General features: G+C 38.4%; 1 protein-coding gene across 4 annotated transcripts; it reads left to right on the top strand.

The window, feature by feature from the left end:
- The first annotated feature begins 208 nt into the window (after nucleotides 1-208).
- usp19 (ubiquitin specific peptidase 19) lies at nucleotides 209-26,067 on the top strand. 4 transcript variants are annotated; one of them, XM_059527679.1, is made up of 26 exons: nucleotides 209-652; nucleotides 3,322-3,645; nucleotides 7,306-7,437; nucleotides 7,680-7,816; nucleotides 9,858-10,364; nucleotides 10,454-10,760; nucleotides 11,798-11,954; nucleotides 12,035-12,106; nucleotides 12,205-12,320; nucleotides 14,400-14,617; nucleotides 15,972-16,164; nucleotides 16,251-16,384; nucleotides 16,507-16,665; nucleotides 17,160-17,270; nucleotides 17,417-17,527; nucleotides 17,652-17,753; nucleotides 18,517-18,657; nucleotides 18,752-18,870; nucleotides 18,986-19,129; nucleotides 19,804-20,123; nucleotides 20,202-20,315; nucleotides 20,393-20,609; nucleotides 20,696-20,848; nucleotides 21,109-21,275; nucleotides 21,358-21,533; nucleotides 22,385-22,958. In XM_059527679.1, the coding sequence occupies exons 2-26, from the start codon at nucleotides 3,480-3,482 to the stop codon at nucleotides 22,652-22,654; spliced, it is 4,443 nt and encodes a 1,480-aa protein (XP_059383662.1). In that variant the 5' UTR covers nucleotides 209-652; nucleotides 3,322-3,479; the 3' UTR covers nucleotides 22,655-22,958. The 4 variants fall into 4 exon arrangements, with proteins under 4 accessions (XP_059383662.1, XP_059383661.1, XP_059383664.1 ...); XM_059527678.1 differs by having other exon boundaries at nucleotides 210-652; nucleotides 14,394-14,617; XM_059527681.1 differs by lacking the exon at nucleotides 22,385-22,958 and adding an exon at nucleotides 25,043-26,067 and having other exon boundaries at nucleotides 212-652.
- Nucleotides 26,068-26,571: the final 504 nt, after the last annotated feature.

Genomic DNA, 26,571 nt, shown 5'->3' with positions numbered 1-26,571 from the left:
TATATCACACATGTATTAAATGCAAATGCTTTTATGAATTATTGTCACATAATCCTTCAAACTCCTTATAATTTACTGATTTGATTCTCAAGAAACATTGATTATTACCGATGTTGTTTTAATTAATAACATCCAACTGTATGTTTTACATGTATGCTTTAAGATATTTACATATATCAAATGCGTTACGAAACCTCGCACCAATAAAGTTTTACTCTGCGCAAAGTGCGCATGGTTGTAAGTGCATAGTGTCCGGAAGTAGACCGTGTGGCGTGCGTGTGTTTGTGTGTGGAGCAGGTTGCCGTGATCACCGTCTCTACCCGGTTTGTTTTTGTTCTCTAACAAAGTGGGAGTCACAGAGCAGCGGTCGGCTCTCAAGTGGAGGACGGGCACCGTCGTTTCGTCTTTGTTTTTGTTTACAGTAGCTCGTTTCTGTTTAAACAACACAAAATGGGTCCTGGTTAGGATTATTCTGGAAATAAGTAAGAATTTAAATTTTAGCAGGCGAGCTGATGCGGCTCAGGGGCGATCGGCGGCCCGCTGCCGTGTGTGAAGCCTCGGGCTAAAGTAAAGCTGCGGTCGCTGCGGATTCGCTGACGGAGGAAAGGACACGCCGCTGCGACTCCTCTTTACAGAAGAACAACGAAACAAAGTAAGATTGCATTTAAACAACTGTTGTCTTATCCAGGTATCATCATATGCATTCACCTGTCTTGTCCTGTCGTGTCCTGTGCTGTCCTGTATGTAATAGCCTAGGTCTGTCAGTAGCGCACCTCCCGAGATTGCGGTGTAGTGTTTAGCTCGGCAGCCGGCGCGGAGCGAGAGGCCTCGCGCTTCTGTTCACTTTAACGGCGAACAACACAGCGAACCGGCATCTTCTACAACCAGACAACAGAGTTAAGATATGTCACAAATCATACGAATGATATTTATTAGTATTAGAACAAAATTAATGTTAAGGGGCAGTTTGTTAGAGACATGTTTGGAGTTTGCAGTTTGTTAGAGAGAACTTAAGTGTGGATGAATCGAGTCAGACTGGCTAAGCTAGCCGGGTTAGCATAGGGTTTATACTCTGATTGATTTCCCTTGGGTACAGTTTTCTCATTTGACAGCTGAAAAGGAGAATAAAAGGAAAGTTGAAGATATATTTTTTCTTTCTCCATATTCGTTTAGGATAATGACAGCGAAGTGTCTTGATGGTGAAAGTAACCGGCATCGGATTTGGTGGCTAGACGTTAAATGTTTTAATAAAAAAAAGTGAAAGTGTAGTAGTGAAATCAGAAGGTTTGGTTGGACATTACATTTTTAAAAAGAAGGTTTTTACTTTTTTATAATTCCATCATTATATCATGACAGCAACCACTTAACTGTTACTATTATTATTTTACACACACTAACGTACACGCACCCATCCCGTTTTTTGTTTGTATATTTTCCCATAATTAAACATTGATTATAAAAAGCCCCTTTTGGCCTTTATCTTTGTCTACCAAAATAATAATCATTAAAAAATATTCTGAAAGATGATTTTTAATAACTCAAGAATGCCTTTTAAGTTAAAGGGGTCATATGATGCGATTTCAATATCTCCTTTCTCTTTTTGGTGTGTTACAAGCTCTTGGTGCATAAAGAAGATCTGTAAAGTTGCAAAGACTAAAGTCTCAAATTTAATGAGATATTCTTTATAAAAGCTTCGTCCACACCCCCCTAAAACGGCTCGTTCTAACACACCCCCACATCTCTACTTCACTATGTGAGAAGATTTGCATAACGCTGCCCAGATGTTCACGCAAAGAAAGAAGGCGTACCTTTCAGGGATGGAAATTAGCACCCGCCACCAGCCAAGTGAGGGGTGGGTAAACTCGCTTGACCTACCGGCCACCGTGGCGGGTAAATAAAAATAGCATACTGTTTCACCCAGGCCGGTGGACAAAAAAGGTATTGCAAACGCAATAAAGTTTAATATCATCCGAAGCAGCTCCGTGGAGAAAGGCGGTGTGAACCGGGCTCAAAACTTTGTTCCCAGTACAGTGTTTGCAGCTGAAGTTAGTAACGCTGGCGGAGTGATATATTTGATGGTTATTTACAGTACGTTTTATAGCACGTGCTCAAGATATACAAGAGTTGAATATGTTTTTGCGCACAAATTTCAGCATACTGTCACGTCTCTGTCAAACCCCGGTAAGTTGACTCTCCTCCAGCATTTTGCAACATTTTAGATTATGGACAGTTTGTGTTTATCTTATTGTTTGCAAACTAACAAACAGCATTATCGATCGCGTGTCTAATAACTACTGTCTGGGGGGTGCATTTTATTTCCAGTCTTCAAGTACTTTTTCAGAAGTTAGCTCTGTGGCTAGTAAGTTGTTACGCTGTTTATTTTTGTTTGTAGAAACAACATTGTATCGCTACACATGTTTGACAGCTCTGGCATGATGAGACGCCTAAAAACCATGTATTAAAAATGCTGTGCGTTCGTTTGTCGACGGCGTAAAAGTTTGCGAGCCGAGATTTCTTTCAGTGATACTGTGTTGAACAGGGGACTTTTCCCCACGTGTTCCCTCAACCACAAAAAAACAAACAAAAAAAAACACTTATACTGGTGATTAATACAAAATATTCAAAGCAGGATCCAAAAGTCTGAGACCACAATGAAAATATAGACTTTTCTTTAATTCTACCTGGAAATAAACAAATTTTCAAAACAAAGAAAATACATAAAAACATATCTTTATTACATATTTTATTGTGGTGTTTAAAAGTATTAATGTCTGCATGAAATTAAAATGCATGATTCATCCATGTATATTTTGCTTTTATTTAAAAAAAAGAAAAAAGACATCATAATGTAATCAAAATGTCATAACTGGATCATCTCTCTAGTGATGTATACCAGACTTCTATAATCAATTAATCTGTTTAAACCCCACCCCTCTACAATTGACTTAAAGCTTAAATTCATTTTTGAGTGCAATGCCCGCATATAAAACAAATCCAACCAAAAATAGATGGCTGGAACATGCATAGTTTAGCCCATTTGTACGATCTGTCTATAAGATCCGTCACTTAAAATAGCACATCTTAAAGCTCCTATTTTAAAACACACTTTGTGTACACACTGCAGTACACTCATGCTTTAATTATGAAAGTCTTTTTACATCATACCCTACATGATTTTCTGTGAAATGTGTCAACTTTGACTTCAAACTGACCTAGCGTTGTGAAAAAGTTGTGTAATATGTTTAGTAGTTTAGTAATATGTATTGCCACTCAACCAGAGTTTGTTTGTAATACTTAATTGCTGTTGTTTTTTGTTCAAAGTCTCCCTCTGATTCTGTTTTGGGAGTTATCTCACTTGAAACGCCGCCAAGATAGCTGGACCGGGCAGGAAACGGCACAGCTCAGATCCAGACCCTTGTGAAAGCAGCTCCGGGAGCGAGATAGGAGACAGCCGACCCATTAGCAGCAAGTGGCTGAAGATGGCCAGCAGCAGTACATGCCCCAGCGAATCGGGCCGGAGGCGAGGTCAGAGAGGACCTGACGACGCAGTCAGCACCAGTAAAAAGAAACAGAAGGACAGAGCCAACCAGGAGAGCAAGGATGCCAAGCGGGCCGCCCCAGCCACCAGCTCAGAGACTAGAAAAGGTGAGGGGTGACTTAGTTTGTAAACACTCACGAAGTAGGTCTGAATTGCTTTTTCTTATTCAGGTCCTTTACCCCAATTAATTTTATCTCTTATCTTTTTGATTGTCCTTTCGCATTGTCTTTCGCCCTTGAAATTCAAGCTATTTATTGATAATAGCAATTAATTTTATCTCTTATCTTTTTGATTGTCCTTTCGCATTGTCTTTCGCCCTTGAAATTCAAGCTGTTGAGTCCTAGACAGATATTTGATTCATATGCTTGGGGCAAAAGTATAGCATGGGATAAAACATTTTAGCGCAGTGATATCTAATGTAATATGAACTGATAGGAAGCGTCTGTGGTGCAGTGTCCTTTTGACCATTATAAAATACAGACTGGCCCATAACTTTAGGTTAAAGTCATTAAAGGTATTGTATAGTCCTTGTTAGGTTTGTGATTGTGAGGAAATTTACCCACCGGTTAATCGACATGTGACAACACCGGTAATACCGGTATCATGGTGGGGGCGGGGGTGTTCCCTCTTTTCCTCGCTTTCCTTCACTATTAAATAGGTTGTAAATGCAGCATGCACATTTTACTTTCACTTCCAAATTGCTGCAATTCGGTGTAAAGCAATTGTTCGTTTGAATTTTCTCTCTTTTCCTTGCTTTCCTTCACTTTTAAATAGCTTAAAAGTGCTGTGCACATTTTATTGCCATGCTAATCAATATTGATTTAGCTATGGCACTGACTAATAAATTTGTTGTTGTGTGGCATTAGAAGCTGGTTTTTGTTAGTATGTGGCGATTCCAGTTTTATTTAGAATGGCATTTATGATAATCATCTTTAGGTAATTATCTCTGAACAAAACAAGGAAGTAAAACTACAACAATAAGAGTTGACCTGAATGATGTGATCTCGGATGTTTTTTTTACAGATATTTAGGCCTTTATATTACTGATAGTTGTCATTTGTGTTAAAGGGATTGTTCTAAAGCATAGACCTAAAAATCTAAATTCTGTCATTTGCTCACCTTCATGAAAGTCAATGGCTATCATCAACTGCTTACCATCAATCTTCAAAAGTCATTTAGTCCACTTAAACGGTGTCTCAATATGAATGCAATGAATGGAAATAATTCCCTGTCCTAGATTTTTTTCGGATGTATCTGATCTGCAAAATCGATTGCTGCTACTTTTATCATGACTTCACGTTACTTGCCCCTAGGGCTGTAGCTATCGAATATTTTAGTAATCGAGTATTCTACCAAAAATTCCATCGATTAATTGAGTAATCGGATAAAATGTGTTTTTGCTAAATTAAAGTGCAATATTAATTATGCAAGAGAAAATAAGACTCCTGGGTCTCTTAAAATGAACAACTAAGTTTCCTTTTTAAGAAAAAAAATATTTTTACTTTTTAAATGCATAGAATGCATACATCAAAAATAAACATTTAATTATTACCCATTGTTTCTCTGTACTTGTACTGTGAACAATGACAATAAAGTTGACAGATGAATTAAGTGCATTTAAGTGCCATTCAGTTGGGGTTTTAAATAAAGCATTTTCTGAGATGCACATTAAACACATAAAACATTAATTTAATTTATCTTTTAATTATTGAAAATTTAACTTAACTTTTTGGCAAACAAAGGGGATTTACTATTTAAAATAAACCATGGAAGAAATGTGTGATTAAACCTTAAAAAAAAAAATATATATATATATATATATATATATATATTTTTTTTTTTTTTTTTTGTAGTAGCTATGTACATTCTGCTGAACAATAGTCTTTAACCGGACTTTTATTTTGACGGGTTGACGTACCTTTACAGTTCTGTGTATGTGATGTGACGCTAGTTTTACTCAAATCAAACGGTCAAATGCTCATGAAGTGACTGTCAGAGCAGTTCTGGAGATGTTGTTCATGTGTTCACGTCTTTAGTGACAGCAGATGCTGAAATCACCGCGTGCGTCACGCGCGCTTCACTGTGTGTGTGTGAATAAACGGAGACGCGCTTCTGCGCCATTCATTAACACAAACACGCAGAACATGCAGGATTCATATTTAAATAGACTGTTCCGGCTTAATATTTACAGATATTAGTCCATATCGTGATTTGATGTAAGTGCAATGACCTATTTTTGATTAATTCATTCAAAATTTGGCAAATTCCTTGCCATTCCGCATTAAACTGTAAATTCCGTTTTTATGACTGGATTTCGCGATTCCCTCCGCGTTTTCTGCATCGCGGAAATCATAGGACCCTAGTTGTGGTATGCCAGCTGCCAATGGACACAATGCCACGACGTTCTCTTTACGTTTGCCTGCGCCCTCAAATCAAAACACTGCTGACTCCTTGAAGTATGCGAATTCGGACGCAGTGCTTGTGTCTCCTTCCGCTTTGTGGGTGACGTAAACGCGTTGTCACATTAAAAAAATCATTGCGAAAGAACCTGACGTGAGATTTAAAATAAATTAAAAGAGGCTTCGAGGCAGAGGAATTTGCCTCGATCATTTTTTGTAATCGAGTTACTCGAGGAATCGTTTCAGCCCTACTTGCCCCTTAAAAATCATTAGGTGCATTTCTTCAGATATCCAACAAATTTATCAATTTTAAAAATGTATCAGTAGAACCCGTATCACCATTGACATCCCCCATATCAGTAGCAGTCTATATATAGATCGGCATTTGACTGTGACTTTAACTTCACTGAACTGAAAGAAAGCTAATTCTAAAACCCTGACGTCTAGTAATGCTTTCGGTCTACAATTACTGATATTTGAAACACTACTGACTACTACTGGCAAGTGTACATGAGTGTTTTGTTTGTTTAGTCCCTGTGTGCCAGCCAGTGTCTAGGGCTGTGCCCTTACTGCAGAGTGAGTTTTGCCTCTGCAGTTCTCTGCTGAGTGCTGAAGTGTTGTAATCTAAGCCTGTGAGTCTCTGCTTCAGTGAAGAAGGGCTTTGTCAAGGTCAGTGGCTCTGCCCTGCACATGCATGAGAAGACTTCACTCAGCGTATTCCTCACACTCCCTTCATTTACTCGCTGCCCTCATGGCCCTTTTCTGCATGCATTTGATATGAGTGCTCTATTGTATTCCTCCTGTCGAGGTGTCGTGTTTCATCTCAGCCGAGCACCATCCCTAATCGAACAGCGGGAGAAGCTCTGTAGAATCTCTGTAGTGCTGATTCCCGTCATGTAAGGGAGGTTAATGGGATACTGGCAGATGACATCACCTGGAATAGAAGCCCAGCTGTGGGGCGAGGCGGCTTTTTGATGAACTTTTAGATCTGTGTGTCACAGCGAGAGAGAGTAACGGGACAGGACTGGCTGTCACTTGACCCCGAAGCCTGATCTGTAGAAATCTGCTCTCTCTTTCTCGCTCTGACCTGCTCGCTAACACGCACCCATGTTAAACTCCGTAACAGAACAGTCTGAAATCGAAGGGAGTTGGGATTCCTGCTATGAGTGGCTATCAGATTGCGTAGCATTATCATGAAATCAGGTTTGATTTTGCTCTTTTATTAGTTTGTGTTAATCCTTTGTGTGTTCTCTGTAGATAAATGTTCTTTTGTTTGCCCTCCGTTTATGAAATAATCCATTTAATTGCAGTCATTTAATGTGTTTTCCGACCGATCCAGCCTACATGAATGCTCGTTTGTCTGTGTAGATTTGTTTCTGGACTGGAAACAGAATGCACACGAGGTGATCGTGAGGCTGAGCTGTGAAGATGCCGGGGTGCTGAGAGTGGAAGATATCGATTATGCCTTTTCTGATTCCGCCTGCCACATCCGGCTGCCGGGTAAGAAAGAACATTGTGTGCTTGTTTCTTATTTGATATATCTCGGCCTTTTGACAGAGGACCATGTGACACTGAAGACTGGAGTGATTGTAGCTGATCACAGCTTTGTCTCACTGGAATATAAATCAAAACTGTTTGACAAAATGACTGTGTTTTTGATCATATAAATGCAGTCTTGTTGAGCAAATGAGTCCTCTTTCGAAGACGATTAAAAATCGTGCTTTTGTGTGTGTTTTTCTCAGATGGCCGTGAATGGAGCTGTAATCTCCATGAAGAGATTGAAGCCTCCTGCAGTAAACTGCTTTATAAGGAGAAAACAAATGTTCTGCAGCTTGTTATGCACAAGAAGATCCCGCTCAACTCATGGCCCACCTTTGCTGTAAGAGACCCTGCTCATTCTTTTCCACTCTCTTTCTCCAGCTGTCCTTCTCCTTTTTTTATATATATATATTTTTGTTGAACAAAAAAAAAAGTTTTTATTAGGTAGACTCAGTTTGTATTATATAATCTCCCGAAATAGTTTAAAAACAAAATACATTATTTATATTTCTTTTTGCGGATGTTCTATTTTGTACAGTAACTAAAAACATAATTACTAGTAATTAATAGTAATATTGTAATTTAATATTATCTTCAAAAAAAAAAAATAATATATATATATATAATGTGTGTGTATCAAATATTATATATATTATATCATCACATTGGTCTGTAATTTAGATTTGCTTTGTGTTTGTAGTAAGAATATTGGTCTGTGAGAGATAGGGCTGCAACTAACGATTATTTTGATAATCGATTAATCTGTCGATTATTTTTACGATTAATCGGTTTATGTACTTATATTTTAGATTTGCCCATTTTTTCCCCAAGTAAATTATTAATAAAGGGTCTTTATCATTCAGCATAGATTTTTAAAAGATTTTAACCATTTTGCATTGTCATATCCTCATCAAAAATATACCTGGAGTTGTTTTATTATGTGTTAGTAATCCTTTGTCGAACTCTTCTGCAATCAAAACACTGAGCCATAGCAAATTTCGCAAGGAGATTTCAAATAATGTTTTCACCATGGCAGTCCATAGAGCTCCTAAAGTAGTTTAACATCCCGAACAATGCTTAAGGAATCTTTCAGAACATCTTTTCACGAAGAAGGATAAAACAGAATAAAATTGCAGTACATTTTATTTTATTATTTACTGGGAAACAGCTTTATAGCTTTTGCTGTGAAATTGTAAACAATCCTTCGAAAAAAGTGAAACCTGAATGGAACTCGCATTTTAAAATAAAATCCATCAGAAGGTTGTCCAGAAAAAAAAATTGGACACACACAAAAAAAACTGCTGTGTGAAAAAGATCAGTGAATACTTAGAAAAAAAGTGCATTTCAAATATATTTAAACATTTACCTCTCTCATTCAGTCATAATTAGGCTGCAAGACTGAATTATGAACTGGTAAACGACAAACTGATCACAGAACATGTTTGTAAAGCTTTAAATGTTAACTGTTAAAAAGCAATGTTATCAGCTTTTACGACTAAACATTTGCAAACAACATTGTACTGGAGAATCTGCACAAATAAAAGTCTTAGGGGCCGTTCACATATTGCGCCTAAAAAAGCGTGGAAAACGCTAGGCGCGCCGATTTCTCCTTCTTTCCAAAGCGCTCGGGCAGAAGCGCGTCTGCCTTTGCTAAGCAACCATGACGTGCTCTCTCCAAGAGGCAGAAATTTCAGCAAAGGATAAATGGATTTGCAGCTCTTAAAATCGCACCCGCGGTGCGCTTGCGGCTCTCTAAAAAAAGTTTAGATGTTTTTAACTCGGTGCGGACGCGCCTGGAAAAACGGGCGCGTCGCGACCGCGTCGCTTCCATTATGAGCGCGCATACAGCGCCTACATTGGAAATAACAAACTTGAGAGCGCAAAAGACGCGATATGTGAATGACCCCTTAAACATTTCAGTAGTGCAGAGTTTACAGGTTACTCTTCTTTTTTTGAAGGCTCAAAGTAAAGTACTCCCACATCCTGCTGAATGCTGCAGAGACGCTGTTCGGGAAGCACGTGACATAAAACGAGGCCAGCTATTGGCTATTCGCTACTTCTCCTGCTGTACTGGCTGAGTAAAACCTCCGGTGGCTCATTACTGCCACACTTTGGTCACCGCAGATTTGAAATATGCACGAAATGAGTTGCTTACAGCAAAATAAAAGTTATTTAGCAACTAATCGATGACTAAATTAGTTGACAACTATTTTAATAATCGATTTTAATCGATTAAATCGATTAGTTGTTTCAGCTCTAGTGAGAGAACAATATCAGAACTGGATGGCCGTGCACATATGCAGCTTTGATCATTCATAAATGTTCTCCTGATCAGAGATCCCTCAATAAAGCTTTATTTATTTATGTTTCTTATTGAACAGAACAAGAAAAAAACTGAAATAGTGAACATCCTTGGAGAGAATGGCAGCAACCACCCCCGGTCAACCACAGGCCAGTCTGAAAAATCTGCCGAAATCATTGAAAAGATGCCCGTAGTGACTTCTGCTGAGCAGAAACGGGATAAACCTGCCCGAGGGTCAAAACGTGGGATGAAAGGCAAACCGGTGGAGCTATCTGAGAGCACAGATGTGAAGGTAGCTGAGATTAAATCGAGCGATAAAGCAGACCCGATCAGTGAGCCCAGCGCAAAGCGCACCACACGACCCTCCGGAAACACAAAAGAGCCCCCAATAGCTCCCTGTTCAATAAAGGAGTCTCAATCCAAACCAACAGTTGATGGAAAAACACATGCATTAGCCGGGAGCAGCAGTGTCTCTTCAAATAGCAATGCAAAAGACAACAGGGTTCAGATGCAAGTAAAAGGTCAAGTATGCAAGGCATCACCAAAAGAAAAAGAGCTGGACAGGAGGCCAAAAAGCAACAATCAGGTGAGATTAATAATTCACTTGAAAGAGGAAATATAATGGTGGAAAAGAGTCTCTCACATCCTGATGTCCATCCCTTGTGTTGTCTACAGGTTGAGGCAGATGAAAGTAAGGCTGTTTCTTCAGTGTGTGAGCTGAAGGTGGCGCAAGAGGAGAGTTCTCTTCAGGTGAAAACGCAAACAATAACATCTGATGAGCGAGAAAAAAGAACAGCTGAAAAGAAGCCACAGTCTGATGCCCAGATCCCTACAATGCTTCCATCTCATGATTTGGTATCTGAGAAGCCTGTTTCAACAGCCTCTAAGAGAGAGGAGTCTCCTCAAAAGAGCTGCACAGAGGAGAAGAGAGACAAGTCCAAGGAGGATCCACATGGAGGAAGCCAAGAGGAGGATACAGAAGGTCAGTTAAGAACAATCGCAGAGTTTACTTTATTATCCTTTGCAGGAAATTTGAAATCAAAGCTGCAGTAATACATAACAGCCACACACACCGTAATAATACACAACAACCACACTCACACAACAACATTTAAAAAAAAAAGAGAAATAGAAACCGTTATAAATGAATTCTTATAGCAAGTACTCTCTGTAACGTTTTCTATAATGTGTTCTGTTAGAGCACAACATTAGAATATACACTACAGTTCAAAATGTTGGGATCTGTTAGGTTTTGTTTTTCTTACAGCAAGAACATTAAATTGATACAGTGACAATAAAGATGTATAATTTTCCTAAATATTTCTATTTCAAATAAATGAGGTTGATATTCATCAAAGAATCTTGACAAATAAAGTATCACCGTTTCTACAAAAACTGTTTTCAACATTGATGAGAATAAGAAATGTTCCTTGAGCAGCAAATCAGCAAATACTTCCTGAAGGATCATGTGACACTAAAGACTGATATTAATATTTTTGTTTTTTGATCATATAAACGCAACCTTGGTGAACACAAGATAATTCTTAAAAAAAAAAAAAAGTTTAAATGTTCTTACGGTCTCAAAACTTTGAATTGTAGTGTATTTACTATAGAGATTTTTTGTTATTGATTTGAACTTGTTTCCACTGTTATCAGGAAAAAATGACAGTGATTGCCTCCCTGTCATGCAGAAACCATGCTAATAGTTTCCACACTCCACACAAACACTTGGATATGTGCCTAATACTGCACATTTTTCTGAGTTAATGTTAGAGTAAATGGCCATGTGAAGTTTCTACTACTAACATGTTTCAATTTCAAATGATAATCCATATTTGAGGTCGATAAATGATTAAATTGTCTGTCCAATATACACTGTAGTTAATTACCTCAAGGGCCAGCCTTTAATGTTCTATCTGTAACAAATACGGACAGTTTTTTTTTTTCAGTGACTAATAGACATTTCCAAATAAGCCTCTTCTTACTATACTTTATTTCTCATGATTGATGTGTGTTAAGATCCGGAGCCTATGGTGAACTTGAAGTTAGTGAAGAATGACTCGTATGAGAAAGGGACAGACCTGATGGTTGTTAATGTCTACATGAAAGAAATCTGCAAGCACACGTCCAGGGTGCTGTTCAGGGAACAAGACTTCACTCTTATCTTCCAGACCAGGTGAGAGAGTCATCCATACAGTGTCCTGAAATATAGATTCCAGCTCTTTCATTTACACTCATTGTTTAAACTGTCCACAGTGATCCCAACTTTTTGCGCCTTCATCCGGATTGCGGACCAAACACCGTCTTTAAATGGCAGGTTAAACTCAGGTAAGACTTTCTGTTGGGCAGCCTAATCGCTGTTGATCCACTTGTCAAGTGTGTGTTTCTGAAGATGTCTTCATTGGTCCTGTCTGCTGATGTTTTAGGAATCTTATTCAGCCAGATCAGTCCAGCTATGCCTTCACTCCGTCCCGTATCGACATCACCCTGAAGAAAAGACACAGTCAGCGCTGGGGAGGTCTGGAGGCACCTGCCACACAAGGTCTGCTGCCTGGATTCCATTTGCTTCTGCGCAATCTTTTACAATTAAACACACAGTCATGTCATGCACATTTTATTTTGTACATTTATGACACTATATATTAGGGGTGTAATGGTACAAAAACATGTACCATTACCATTGTAAACAAAGCAGAGATGCACTTATGAACAACTTTAATATGTATCGTTCAGACGCAAAATTAAATGAAAATACCACATAAACCTTTCTAAAGACAGTTCCCCTCAGAGATACATTCATATAAACTCCTATTCAAATTGTATCGGGATTTGTTTGGCATCTCAACATATTTGAATCGTCACACATTTTAATTGATTTTCAACTCATAAATATACAATATGGAGAAGAGGCCCACAGACACACATACACAGAAAATAAATGGTTAAACTATTATATTAATACTCAAGCATGCTTACACACCCACAGACACAGACATCCATGCACACCCATTTTGTTGCAGATATATAATATATATATATCAAATATATATATATTTGAAATAAATGATAGGTGACAATACTTATTGCAAGTGTTCTCTTTTTAAGAGCTTACATGTCATTTTCAGGCTTCACTTTAATCATTATCTGATGTAATTGTAAAAACTGATATATGTTTTAGAATTGGGGAAGAATTCCCTAAAAGAGAAACGTCTCTGGTTACACGAGGCACTGTGCCCCCTTGGAGTTCCCATGGAGTTCTCTAGAAGGGAAACTAAAATAGTGCTTTACTATTTAAAAAAAGTAGTGGTCTAAAACTGTGGATTAATCACCAAATGAAAAAAAGTTTACTTCCAGTATGAACAATGTGGCATAGATGTGTTTGAAGTTCAGTGTTAAAAAAAAAAACAGAGCAAACGGAAATCGATTGCACTTTCTCTATTATAGCTCTATAAATGAAGCGTTCTTTATTAGAGCCACAGAAAAAAATGCATAATATACAATTCTACAGCCTAGGGTGAAATCATTATGTACATTAACAATGATTTGGGACAAATATAATGTAATTTTAATGGAAAAATATATGAATGGCACTATGTGGCGCGGCAGGATTTTCTGTTGGCTGTTTTTAAATCCGCATCTGAAGTTTCCTGCTCTCTGCAACATGCACCTTCATGTGTCAAAAAAAAAAGAAAACTGTATAATGACAGTGGACCCTTCTCAGCCGCTCCAGCAATCAACATGGATTTTTGCCAGTAGTCCTAGCAATCCACTATCAGTGCCAATTAATTGGCAAAACCAATTAATCGGTCCACCTCTACAATATTGCATCAGCTGCCTAAGCAGTGTTTCCATGACTAAGGTTTGGCTGAATAAGAACAGCTAGACCCTTGATCTTTTCAGAGAGCTCTGATGTGTGATAGGAGGCATGCCTGAGATGATTACTGTGGAAAAAGCTGGACTGTTTTTGTTTACATGTTGAAATAAGGCCATGGCCAAGAAGAGGAATGTGACTAGAGGGAGTGATCAAGCAACTCAATACGAGTGTGAGACAGGGTCAAGCCAAATGTGCCAACAGGTTTTTGTGTTGGTGCCAGACTCCTGACCCAAACTGCTCTACATAACCTTCTCTCAAATATAGCTGCCACTCCATCATTGCATTTTACTAGAGCTGTGACAGTCTGTTTATATACTGATATTGAATTTTATATAGAATCACCACTTTAGATGTTTTTACTGAAATTGCATCAACACGCAGAATGTTTCTACTCATTTGGTTCAGATTCAATTCTGATAAATTTTACAAGGAGTTCTAGTATAGTGATGCATCCTAAGTTAATTGTATCATGCTTGTTCAGCTGTGGTTATGTTAATTCATATCATACACTACTGTTTAAAAGTTAGGTTCATCTTGACAATTACAGAAATTTAATTTGAAAGTATATTCAAATTGAAAATAGTTATTTTAAATCTTAACTTTTTCATAATATTATTGTTTTTACAGCATTTTTTATAAAATAAATGCAGTCTTGGTGAGCATAATAGTTAATGATAGTGAGCATAATATTAGCAATGATATTTAGCTGCTAAGCACAAGCTCTATTGTCATCTGTTTAAGGTGCAGTGGGGGGTGCCAAGGTTGCAGTGCCCTCCAGCCCTTCCACACTCGAAAAGAGCCAGCCAGGAAGCAGCCAGCATGCACTTCCTGTTAAAGAAGAACCACGAGTAGGAGAGGAGAAAGCCAAACCCCCTCGGGCCCCAGAAGACTTAGATCTGGATGCCGTGGCACCTCGCTCAGTCTCCGAACACATGTCCCTCAAACAGGAACCAACTGTTGCTACGGTAATAATAAGTGCAATGTCAGTTTGTCTCATACAGGTGCTTCACAATAAATTAGAATGTTGAGGAAAAGTTAATTTATTTCAGTAATTCAACTCAGATTGTGAAACTGTATTAAATTCAGTGCTCAAAGACTGAAGTAGTTTAAGTCTTTGGTTCTTTTAATTGTGATGATTTTGGCTCACATTTAACAAAAACCCACCAGGTTAAGAATATGGTGACATACCAATCAGCTAATCAACTCGAAACACCTGCAAAGGTTTCCTGAGCCTTCAAAATGATCTCTCAGCTTGGTTCACTAGGCTACACAATCATGGGGAAGACTGCTGATCTGACAGTTGTCCAGAAGACAATCATTGACACCCTTCACAAGGAGGGTAAGCCACAAACATTCATTGCCAAAGAAGCCGACTGTTCACAGAGTGCTGTATCCAAGCATGTTAACAGTAAATTGAGAGGAAGGAAAAAATGTGGAAGAAAATATGCACAACCAACCGAGAGAACTGCAACCTTATGAGGATTGTCAAGGAAAACTGATTCAAGAATTTGAGTGAACTTCACAAGGAATGGACCGAGGCTGGGGTCAAGGCATCAAGAGCCACCACACCACAGTCTGTGATGATTTGGGGTGCAATGTCATCTGCTGTTGTTGGTACGTTGTGTTTTTTAAAAACCAAAGTCACTGCACCAGTTTAACAAGAAATTTTGGAGCACTACATTCTTCCTTCTGCTGACCAGCTTTTCAAAGATGCTGATTTCATTTTCCAGCAGGATTTGAAACCTGCCAACACTGCCAAAAGCACCAAAAGTTGGTTAAATGACCATGGTTTTGGTGTGCTTGACTGGCCAGCAAACTCACCAGACCTGAACCCCATAGAGAATCTATGGATTATTCTCAAGAGGTAAAGGAGACCAAAAAATGCAGATGAGCTGAAGGCCACTGTCAAAGAAACATGGGCTTCCAGACCACCTCAGCAATGCCACAAACTGATCACCTCCATGCCACGCTGATTTGAGGCAGTAATTAAAGCAAAAGGAGCCCCTACCAAGTATTGAGTACATGTACAGTAAATGAACATACTTTCCAGAAGGCCAACAATAAAGAAAATGTTTTTTTTCCATTGGTCTTATGAAGTATTCTAATTTGTTGAGTTGAATTGATGGGTTTTTGTTAAATGTGAGCCAAAATCATCACAATTAAAAGAACCAAAGACTTAAACTACTTCAATTTGAGTTGAATTACTGAAATAAATTAACTTTTCCACAACATTCTAATTTATTGAGATGCACCTGTATGATGTGCCATAACTTGTCTCAGGACTATCTGTTATTATGACTTATCCTTGACTGTCCACAGCCCAAGCCCACCTGCATGGTGCAGCCCATGACTCACACTCCTCCTGCAGGCAGTGAGAGAGCTGAAGAAGTGGAGGAGAAGAAAGTGTGTCTCCCTGGCTTCACTGGACTGGTCAATTTGGGAAACACTTGCTTTATGAACAGTGTGATCCAGTCCCTCTCCAACACACGGGAGCTCAGGGATTATTTCCATGGTCAATGGCATTTTAATTGATGAGAATTGCTTCTTTTCATGTGGTTGTGTGTCCTACCCAGGTGTTGTGGTGTTTGTTGTTTCCAGACCGTGGGTTTGAGTCTGAGATTAACTGTAGTAATCCATTGGGCACCGGTGGACGGCTGGCCATTAGCTTTGCTGTTCTGCTTCGAGCGTTGTGGAAGGGCACTCATCATGCATTTCAACCCTCCAAATTAAAGGTATCCATGCAGCAACATAATCGTGTCCTATATCCTCCTATATCATATCGTCTTCTAGTTTCCCATATGTAATTATGTAAGCAACCCATAATAACTGGATGTTGTTTAATTTTTCTTCATAGGCTATAGTTGCCAGTAAGGCCAGTCAGTTTACAGGCTATGCACAGCATGATGCTCAGGAGTTCATGGCTTTCTTACTGGATGGGCTGCATGAAGACCTAAACCGCATCCAAAACAAACCGTACACAGAGACCGTTGACTCAGACGGCCGTCAGGATGAAGTGAGCTCTTGTTTTTGTCTCAAAACATACTGGATATATGGCATCCTTGGATATGGAGCAGAGTGTGTTACTAATAAGCATGTCCAATAGAGTCCAAAAGGCATACAGGCAATTTATATCTGACAAGTGACAAAGAATTATGATATAAAATGAAGAAGAAATATTAAAGATTCTACACTTAAGTCATTAATCAAATATTTGAATTTGAGACGTTTGAGTCCAAGCCAAGTTACCTTTATTTATATAGTGCTTTTAACAATACAGATTGTGTCAAAGCAACTGTACAGCATTAATTAGGAAAATAGTGTGTCAATAACACAAAATGACAATAGTAAACTAGTTTTTCAGTTAAATTTGAGCAAGTAAATGAATAAATCTGAAAGTTCTGTAAATAAAAAAAATTCTCAATTTGTTTGTGTAGCGTGACGTTGCCACGAGAGGCTTTTTCATGATGAAAAATATTCTGAACGTTGCTCTTGTTTGTGGTTCGGCAGGTTGTTGCAGAAGAGGCATGGCAGAGGCATAAAATGAGGAACGATTCCTTCGTTGTTGACCTCTTTCAGGGCCAGTACAAGTCAAAGCTGGTGTGTCCTGTGTGTTCTAAGGTAATACATCAAGAGCTATTATTCAAATTCATGTGATAAGTAAAAAACTTGAAATTGTATCACTTTTAATGGTGTTGGGCAGATAATTATGATTTTCTGTGTTTCTTATCAATATGGCTGTTGGAGTTTTCTCATCTTTTTTTCAGGTTTCCATCACCTTTGACCCCTTCTTGTATTTGCCTGTCCCCCTACCTCAAAAGCAGAAGGTGCTGTCTGTTTTCTATTTCGCTAAAGATCCCCACAAGAAACCAGTCAAGGTACACAGCACAACTTTCTGAAGTTCCTAAGCAAGCCTGTTCACAAAGGGCTCAGTCTATTTAACTTTATTTAGATGGACATTCTTATTTATTAATACTTGACCCAAACTTTTTGCTTCTGTAGTTTTTGGTCAGTGTGAGTAAAGTCAACTCAAACACGGCTGAAGTACTGGAGTCAATATCTCGCAGTGTGAGGAATAAACCAGAGAACCTGAGGCTGGCAGAGGTATGATGATCCTGTTCTGAACACTTCTTCTGCTTGGATTTGATCTATGTTTAAGAGCAAATATAATATATTGTGGTTGTGTTTTCAAATATTTGGAAATGGAATTGGAAAGAATGCTGATGAGTATGGCTGTTTAGTTATGGCCATAATTGTAATTCTCTTTTTTTTTGTAGGAGTTATATATTATTGTAGAGCTACTTAAAAATCCTAAACCTATATATTTAACAATTTCTAAACCATGTTCAGCATATTACGGTGGCAAAAACTGTAAAGGAAATTTTATTTTTATTTTCTCCCAGATACTTCCCAAATAAAAATTGTATTTCCGTTTAGGTTAAAATCCTAAGGACAGGTTTTTAAATCAACAGCCCGGAAGAGAGCACAAGGAATAAATACAGTCCAAACAGCTTTTTATTATACTGTTCATTGCAAAGTGCATTTATTTTTAAACTGTTTATCAAATCAAAAGATTTAACCTAGGCTTTCCAATGCCAATACAAATTTTTTCAAAATTATTATGTCAGAATATGACTATTCATAAAAATATCCTTTAAATATAGGCAATATTTTGTAGAACTGTTTTTCCTTCTTTAAAAACGTTTTAGTTTTCCCAACAGTAAATTCCATGCAAAATGGAATGCAGCACAATAATAGTTTCTTATTTGTATAGATTTTGTAATTGTTGTAAGCCAAGATCACATTTGAAAATAAAATGAGATGAATCAACCAGCTCTACTGATGTGCCCTCAATATTTTCTCTCAGGTGGTGAAGAACAGGTTCCACAGAATCTTCTCACCGAATCAATCTTTGGACATGGTCACGTCCAATGAACTGCTCTTCTGCTTTGAGATGTTGTCAAAAGATCTTGCCAAAGAGAGAGTGGTGTTTCTGAAGGTCCAACAGGTACATCACTTCAGTCACTCTTATTATTTTTCTAGGTTTTGAGGATTTTCTTGCTGTGATCAAATGCATTGATTGTGTCTTTGTTGATCTTCAGAGACCTCAAATTCCAAGCATCCCAATCACAAAGTGTGCTGGCTGCATGAAGCCTCCTGGCTCTGACGATGAGAAGCTCAGGCGCTGTACTCGCTGTTACCGCGTCGGCTACTGCAATCAGTAAGTTTCCATATGTTCATTAGAAGCATGTGTTGTGCTGGCTCTGAGATCAGGCTTAGGATTTAGAGACTCTGCCTTGAGAAGTTGATGTTAACTGTCTTTCTTCTGATTACAGGTCCTGCCAGAAGAACCACTGGCCCAATCACAAAGTTATGTGCCGGCTCAATGTGGAGAATATTGGACTGCCGTTTTTAATTAGTGTGCCTGAGTCTAGGCTGACCTACACCCATCTGACACAGCTCCTGGAAGGCTACTCTAGGTATAAGAGTAGCCTAGATTAAAGAATTATTTACCCATTTTGGTAATTTGGTCGGCTTTAAAAGATGGTAACAAGTGCACTAATACCTTTTTAATATTTATTTGTCTGTGTATTTTATATTATTATGTTATTATTAATGTATTATTTTATATGTATTTATTTGTCTCTTTTTCTATCATTTCTTTTTCATATAAATGTTATTTTGTAAACATTTTGTGAGTATTTTATTCTGGTTATTTTAGAATTTATTATAATTTATTTGTCTTTATTTATTGAGCAGATAATTTTTTTATTTGCATATGTGTGTGTGTGTGTGTGTGTGTATATATATGTGTGTGTATATATTGTTTCATTTTTCTAACCAAGTTTTTATACATTTGTATACACATTATAATTTTGATAGAATTTAATTTTTGATAGCAGTTTTTTATTTGGTATGCATACTTTACAGCTTTAAAATCGTATTTAATTTATTTATACATTTTTATTACAATATAATTTATTCTTCTTAGATTATTTATTTATGAATTATTAATTTGTGTGATTCGTATGCGCTATTCTGATATCTATTTTAGGTGGTTTTGATCAAATAGATTGGAGCATGCTGACATAAAAAGTCAAATCTTTTAACCAGGAACCAGCAGCACTGTCTAACTCTTTATTTCTGTGTGCAGGTACTCTGTCAATGTGTTCCAGCCACCTTTCCAGTCCGGTCGGATGTCTCCAGAGGCGAGCCTGTCCCGTGTTGACCTGACCCCCATAGCAAGCAGTGTCTCAGAGTTTCAGGAGCAAGAGGAGGAGCCGTCATCTGCGGGAGAAGCGGAAAGCCAGGCGGAGCAGACAGAGACACCACAAACAGAGACCGCTTCTGTGATCTCCGCAGCAGGTGGGGAAACTCTCTCCAGTGACTCGGGCTGCTGTGAGCTCGCCACCAGCTCCCAAGATTCTTTGGTGGAGAAAGAAACATCATGTGAAAAGGTTCTTAAACCAGAAGGTGAGTTGTTTTAAAGCGCTTTGCTAAAGTTTTTGTTTGTTGTGGAACAATAATCCATTGCTGTTTGTTCAGTTGTAGCTGTAGTGACCGGGTATCAGCAACCGTCAGAGTCGGAGACTGGAAGTGCGTCTCAATTCTACATCACACTTCTGGACTCAAGCCAAAAGGAGGACCGAAAACTTGAGGACAAAGGTCAGTCAGAGATTTTTGGATGGATGTGTTGCTTGTGTAGGAGCACTATATCTTCATCATCCTGGTGCCACCTACAGGTGATGCGGTACTGGAGCTGCCTGATAACTGCACGCTGGAGCTGGTGTGGAAGAACTACGAGAAGCAGAAGGAGTATGTGCTGGTGCGCTCTAAAGAGCTAGAGTTTGATGAGGACCCTGGCTCTGCTACGGAGACATCCAGGGCAGGACACTTCACCTTAGAGCAGTGCCTGAACCTCTTTACCAAACCTGAGGTGCTGGCCCCTGAAGAGGCATGGTACGGACAGACGTGTCAGTTTTGGTGTGTTTACTGACATCATTAATGTGATTGGACCACCTATATCTTCTCTTGTTGTGGTTCAGGTATTGTCCTAAGTGTCAGCAACACAGGGAAGCCTCTAAACAGCTGCTGCTTTGGCGTCTTCCCAACGTGCTCATCATCCAGCTCAAGCGCTTCTCATTTCGGAGCTTCATATGGAGGGACAAGATTAATGATATGGTTGATTTCCCAGTCAGGTACACTGAACTAGACTTGGTCTCACTGGCTGTCACTAGCACAGGGTTTCAAAAGTTTAGGGTCTGTAAGATTTAAAAAGGTTTTATTATAGGGTCTGCCTCTGTAAAAAAAAAAAAAAAAATAGTCCTGATAAGTTTAGGTGGATCTTAATAGCAGTATGAATTGTGAACTTGCCATTTAGCTATAGTTTTGTTTATCATCCATGTTTTGGATTGACAGTATTATGGATGCTTTACCTGGATTTGTCTGTCTTCATCAGAAACCTGAACCTGAGTAAGTTCTGTATTGGTCATAAGGGTGACATCCAGCAGCCCCCCATCTATGATCTTTACGCTGTGATCAACCATTACGGCGGGATGATCGGAGGACACTACACAGCCTACGCTCGTCTTCCCAGCGACAAGAACAGCCAGCGCAGTGACGTTGGTATGAGAGAGGTCTTTTAGATTAGGTACATCTTACCAGCTGTGATGTGAAACATCTCACTGTCTGTCACTTTATATTTCAGGCTGGCGTTTGTTTGATGACAGCACAGTGACAATGGTGGAAGAGAGTCAGGTGGTTACGCGTTACGCCTACGTGCTGTTCTACCGCCGCAGGAACTCTCCGGTAGATAGGCCGTCTCACTTACTGGGGCCCCTTGGAGCCGAATCCTCTGCTGCAAGCGGCGGTGCTGCCAGTCAGGTGAGCTCAGCGCCTTCTCATGTCACTACTGCAGTTTCATCCTAGTGGAGCACCTATATACTCATTCATTAAAACTCTATGGGATTGGGTAACGTTTCTGGTGGATTGTCAACATTTTTCTCCATCGTTCATTTTTTAATGAGCTGTCTCTGAGAAATGTTCAGACAACATCAGCTGATTGTTATTTAATTCGCTTATTAGTTTCATGAGAGATTATGTTCTCTCAGATGTTATGGAGTAGTGTCATGACTAATAGATGAATCACGAAGCATCATGGGCATTGAGAAGCGATTTGATGAATTGTTAGAATCTCCTAACTTTCGCATTTTTTCTCTTCGTCCATGACTTTTGTGAATCTCTGAAAGCTCAAAATATACACCAATGACGTTTGCATCTTGGTTTCAATCATTTCTAACACCAAGTTTCTTCACATCTTTTGTTATTGGCTCAGTTTAATGTGTGACCGATCGTCGTAAAACTTTGAAAGTGATTCAGTAACGTCTGGGTCTTTAAAAGATTAGATGATGCTTGTAAACAAAGGGGGACTATTTTACATCAGTGGTCCATCCTTAAATTCAAGCTGTTTATTTTATGGGTCCAAGGAAAGATTTCACTTTCAATTCTGTAGATATATCAGTCACAGGCTGTGTACGTTGATTCAAAGCTATGATTTGACAATGAAATGCAACTTTTGGACAGGAAGAGACCTTTTGTGGTCCTTCTGCATGCTATTTTGCACACCCATCCACCTGAGTGTGTGAAACTGGAGCAGTGAGCTCTCTGATACTCAGTGTGGAATGATAAGGCAAGGCCCTTTCCCAGAAGCTGACACAGGTTTCCGCCAATCGCAGGCATCTCTGATATGGCAGGAACTGGAGGAGGATGAGGAGGGGCAGCGAGAGACCTCTTTTCGGAGCCTGTTCCGCCCTGGTCTGCGTGGAAGAAGAGCCAGGACAAGGCCAGAGGAAGAAGACGAGGGCAGAGCAGGGAATTCTCACCGCATCTCAGATTACGCTGAAGGCGAACGTATGAAATATTTCATCATGGGCACTGTGGCGGCAGTCCTAGCCTTGCTGTTCAACCTCCTCTATCCTTTGTTATACTGGTCCAACTGGGTTTAATTTACTAGTCACTGCAGCTGCAGACCCTCAGCAGAAACTGAAGATTTGCATTTTGCATTTTACTTTGCATTGTACTGTTAGTCATCACTCTTCTCTTGGCAACTTCAGTGTTATATAGCTTGGGAGTCTCACAGCCTGAAATATATCCATGCTAGTCAGGATTGTTTTTTTTGTTGTTGTGCTACAGTATTGTCCAGAATGTTTCATAAATACTCATGAAGAATGTCTTGCATAAATATAAATGTACTTAGTTTATGCATTTAATGGTTGACATATAGCCAGAGCAGTTCGGAGGACACCTCCTTTTTAGTTTATTTAACTGCAGAACCAATCAATAAATCAAAACTTAGATGTATTGGGATCCTAAAAATTAAAATGTACTTAATTTTCTTACTGTCATGTTGTTCCAATCCTCTATGACTTTCTTCTTCAGCGCAAAAGAGAAGACATTTTGAAGAAATTTGGTAACAAAAGTTTTCATTCCCATTGGATTTTTTTTTTGGTTCATACAATGGGAACCAAAGGCATGTTCATACAGGTTTGGAAGGACATAAGAGTGCATATATGGTAAGACAACATATTTTTGGTGGACTATCTCTAACTTGTGTATCAGCTGCATGTTTTAAATAGAACTTAAATGACCCTAAAAACAGCAAAATTATGATGCGATGACTCTTATCTCTGTAGGTGTGTTATGTCAGATTTAATGTCAACATGAATTCAGAGTTTAATCTAGTTAATATATTAGTGTTGATTTCTGGTCTTATCATGAAGAAGACACAAGAAAAAAAGTGTGTTTGTGTGGGTTTTATTTTTTTAAATCTCGATGTGTTTTTTTTTTCCAGCTGATGAAAATGTTAATCAATAGATTTTTTGCATTTTGACCCCTTTCTCTAACCCACTTTTTGCCATCGATGAAATCAGGTTTTGTCTTGGAATGTTCTTTTTTCTTCTCGTTTATGTCATATTATAGAAGTAAAATGAGCTGTGTATGCCATTTCATGTTGACTTTAAATCTAGATTAGAATCCTACTCTGTTTTTGGCTAAATCTTGCTACTTCCTTTTTATAGTTACATGTTCACGACATGTTGATTTTATTTACTCATTTTAACCACTAAATGATTTTCTTCTGTTTTAATGAATTCTTGCCAAACATTGTCAGTAGTCTGGCATGTTTTGAGATGGTTTAACCCTCTGGTGTTCTGTTTATGAGTGTCACTACTGGTCTTTGCCATCAAAAGAGAACAAAAACCTCAAAAGGTTTTATTTTTTTAATACTGTTAAATTAATGCATCAATATATTTTCATTTCCTATTTTGTATTTTAATGGAATTTTATGGTACTAGTTAAGATTTATGCAATAATTGTGTGCCTGTTTTGCAGTCTTGATGTTTCAGAGTGTCACCCCTTTATTGCTATGTACTTTTTTTCAGCATCAAGGCTGATTTGTAGAATCTACATATAAAAACTTGTTTTTTGCCTGTTAGCTGTTAATTTCATTGGCGATCATTTTTGACCACAAAAGTCACAAGTCCCATAAAGGTCACCAAGTTTCATACCATTCCGATGAAAATACAGTTCTTTAAAATTCAAAACAAAATTATTAGGTCAGACGTGACCAAAGAACACCAGAGGGCTGACAATAAGCATTTTGTGATCAGCGAGGCAGATCAGCTCAGTACTGTACTTCTGTACCCAACAAGGGAAACCAGTGAGATCTTTCCCCTCTACTTTGCACCATTGATTCAAAGCCTAGTTGCACATGTTGTAAATTGAGATGAGATCCACATATTGTAAAATGAATGGTACTCGGTTTTGGGGTATGTGGCAGTTCCAACCGTCTCAGGGATGCTGGTGGGCTATAATGATTGATGTGTCTGTCCACACTACAAGGCCTAAAACATTCGGCTTCTGTGAATGCCTTCGCTCTGAACCCCATCAGATTGTTCTTGTACCTCAGGTCAGGATTAGGTGTTTGAAATGTTACTGATTCCAATGAAAAAGTAAATCTTTGGGCACAGGACTGCATTATGCATGATATTTTTGGATCAAGTGATTTTGTATTTAAATATCTTTAGATGAGAAAATATATTTGTTATTTATGATGCTGCACAAAATGTCCCAGCAATAATTGAGACCACTTTAAATGCTGCTCAATTGTAACAGTGCCTGTATCATGCTCTTCATAAACAATAAATAATTGAGGATTACCCTGTCTTGAAATCACTCATTTGAATTAGTTGAATGCTTAAACTCTTTGCTTTTGTATATATGTGTGTGTGTTTTATGTTATTTATAATGAATGAACAAATTAACAGTTGGCGTTCATGACTCCATTCAGAAGGTGTCTGAAGTTTCTCCCTTTATAATGGTGGTTTATTTTACAGGCTTCTAGCCAGACACTGTTTGGGACAGACCTGGACCCAGACGGACCTCCTCAGACCTCTTCTGACATGTTTGCACACTCTGGAGAATGTGCCGCCCCGTCCTACAGCAGCATGGAGGAGGTGGATTGAAACGTGACCCAGTCAGGGAAAAATAGACATTACTACTCACAAGTGGATCTAGCATGGCAAAGGTGGTCAATTTCTTTTTATTTACATTTGCAATGCAGACAAAAAGGCTCCAATGCAAAGACTGTTTGGAAACAGACGATTAAAGATGACATGCAGTAAAGTGATGCTTAAAGTCTAATCCACATTTACAAATAGTTCTGTAATTGCACACATTGAAATATACTGTTATAAGAGGAAGCTCCAAGGTTTTTGTTTTAATGTGTAAGCATTTTAACACCTAGAAATTATGCCTTTCACAATTTCACACGATAGGTTTCTAATACATTGTTCATCTTGCTTGTATTTACACGAGGTGTTCCTTTGGTTTATCAATCAGTAAGTGCGATCAACATGGTTGGTTGGGATGCACAGAAGAGTTTGTTCTCACTGAAATGTTGCATGGCCAGATGTTTTTCTCTGTAAAGAGTCTGGAGTTGTATACATTTTTTATTTTTTTGCAGATGTTGTAGGTGAAGTTTTAAGTGTGGACAAGGCAGATTGTTAGGTTTTTTTTTTTTCTTACACTCAGGCCATTTCTCAACTTGATGTCCTGTTCTTTCTTTCTCAGACAATCCTTTCTCAGAATGAAATTCTTTTGTTTTACTTTGTCAGATCCTGTGGAAATGCAAAAGCTTGATTGACTGAGATGCATGTTGACCTACAGTAGCCCTAGTACCGTGTATCATATATCATCTCTCGTTTTTTTTAAGTTTTGAGTTGATTGCCCCATTTCCCCATTCCTTGTTTTTGCGTTGGACTGCATAGCAAGCAGGAACTGGGGATTTGATCATAAGAAGGCTGCTGTAAATAAAACAAATGGTTAATATAAATAATTTTTTTTGCATAACAACCTTAAATGTTACAGTTGTAAATGCATATTTATTTGTCAAGTTTTTACATGTTATGTTTAAAAGTAAAATATTGTAACAAGCAAGTGGACCTTTTTTGAAAACTTTTTTGTTCAATCCAAAGTCTTAAGAAATCTGATTTTGCACAAAGAAAGTTTGACACATTGGCTGTTGAATGAATGGGAAAGTCTATAACAGAGCAATGTCACATACAGAGTGAAATATACAGAGAGCAAAAAATGCACACATACACAAATGGAGAATGACCGAAATCTTAAAAGATAATAATGGTATATACTGTTAGTCTTGATATTTGTCTTACAAACACACAACTTTTCACTTCAGTTGTGTGATTATTTATAGATTGTTATAGATTATTTTTATTGTACAGATTATTCTCTTCAGTCATGTGGTTTATTGCAGATCACTGTTTTAGACAGCTGTTTTGACTCTCATTCTGACGGCACCCATTCACTGCAGAGGACCATTGGTGAGCAAGTAATGTAATGTTAC

The sequence above is a fragment of the Carassius carassius genome, chromosome 37, assembly GCF_963082965.1.
Source record: "Carassius carassius chromosome 37, fCarCar2.1, whole genome shotgun sequence".
Lineage (NCBI taxonomy): Eukaryota > Metazoa > Chordata > Actinopteri > Cypriniformes > Cyprinidae > Carassius > Carassius carassius.
This window is presented reverse-complemented; position numbering and strand designations above follow the sequence as displayed.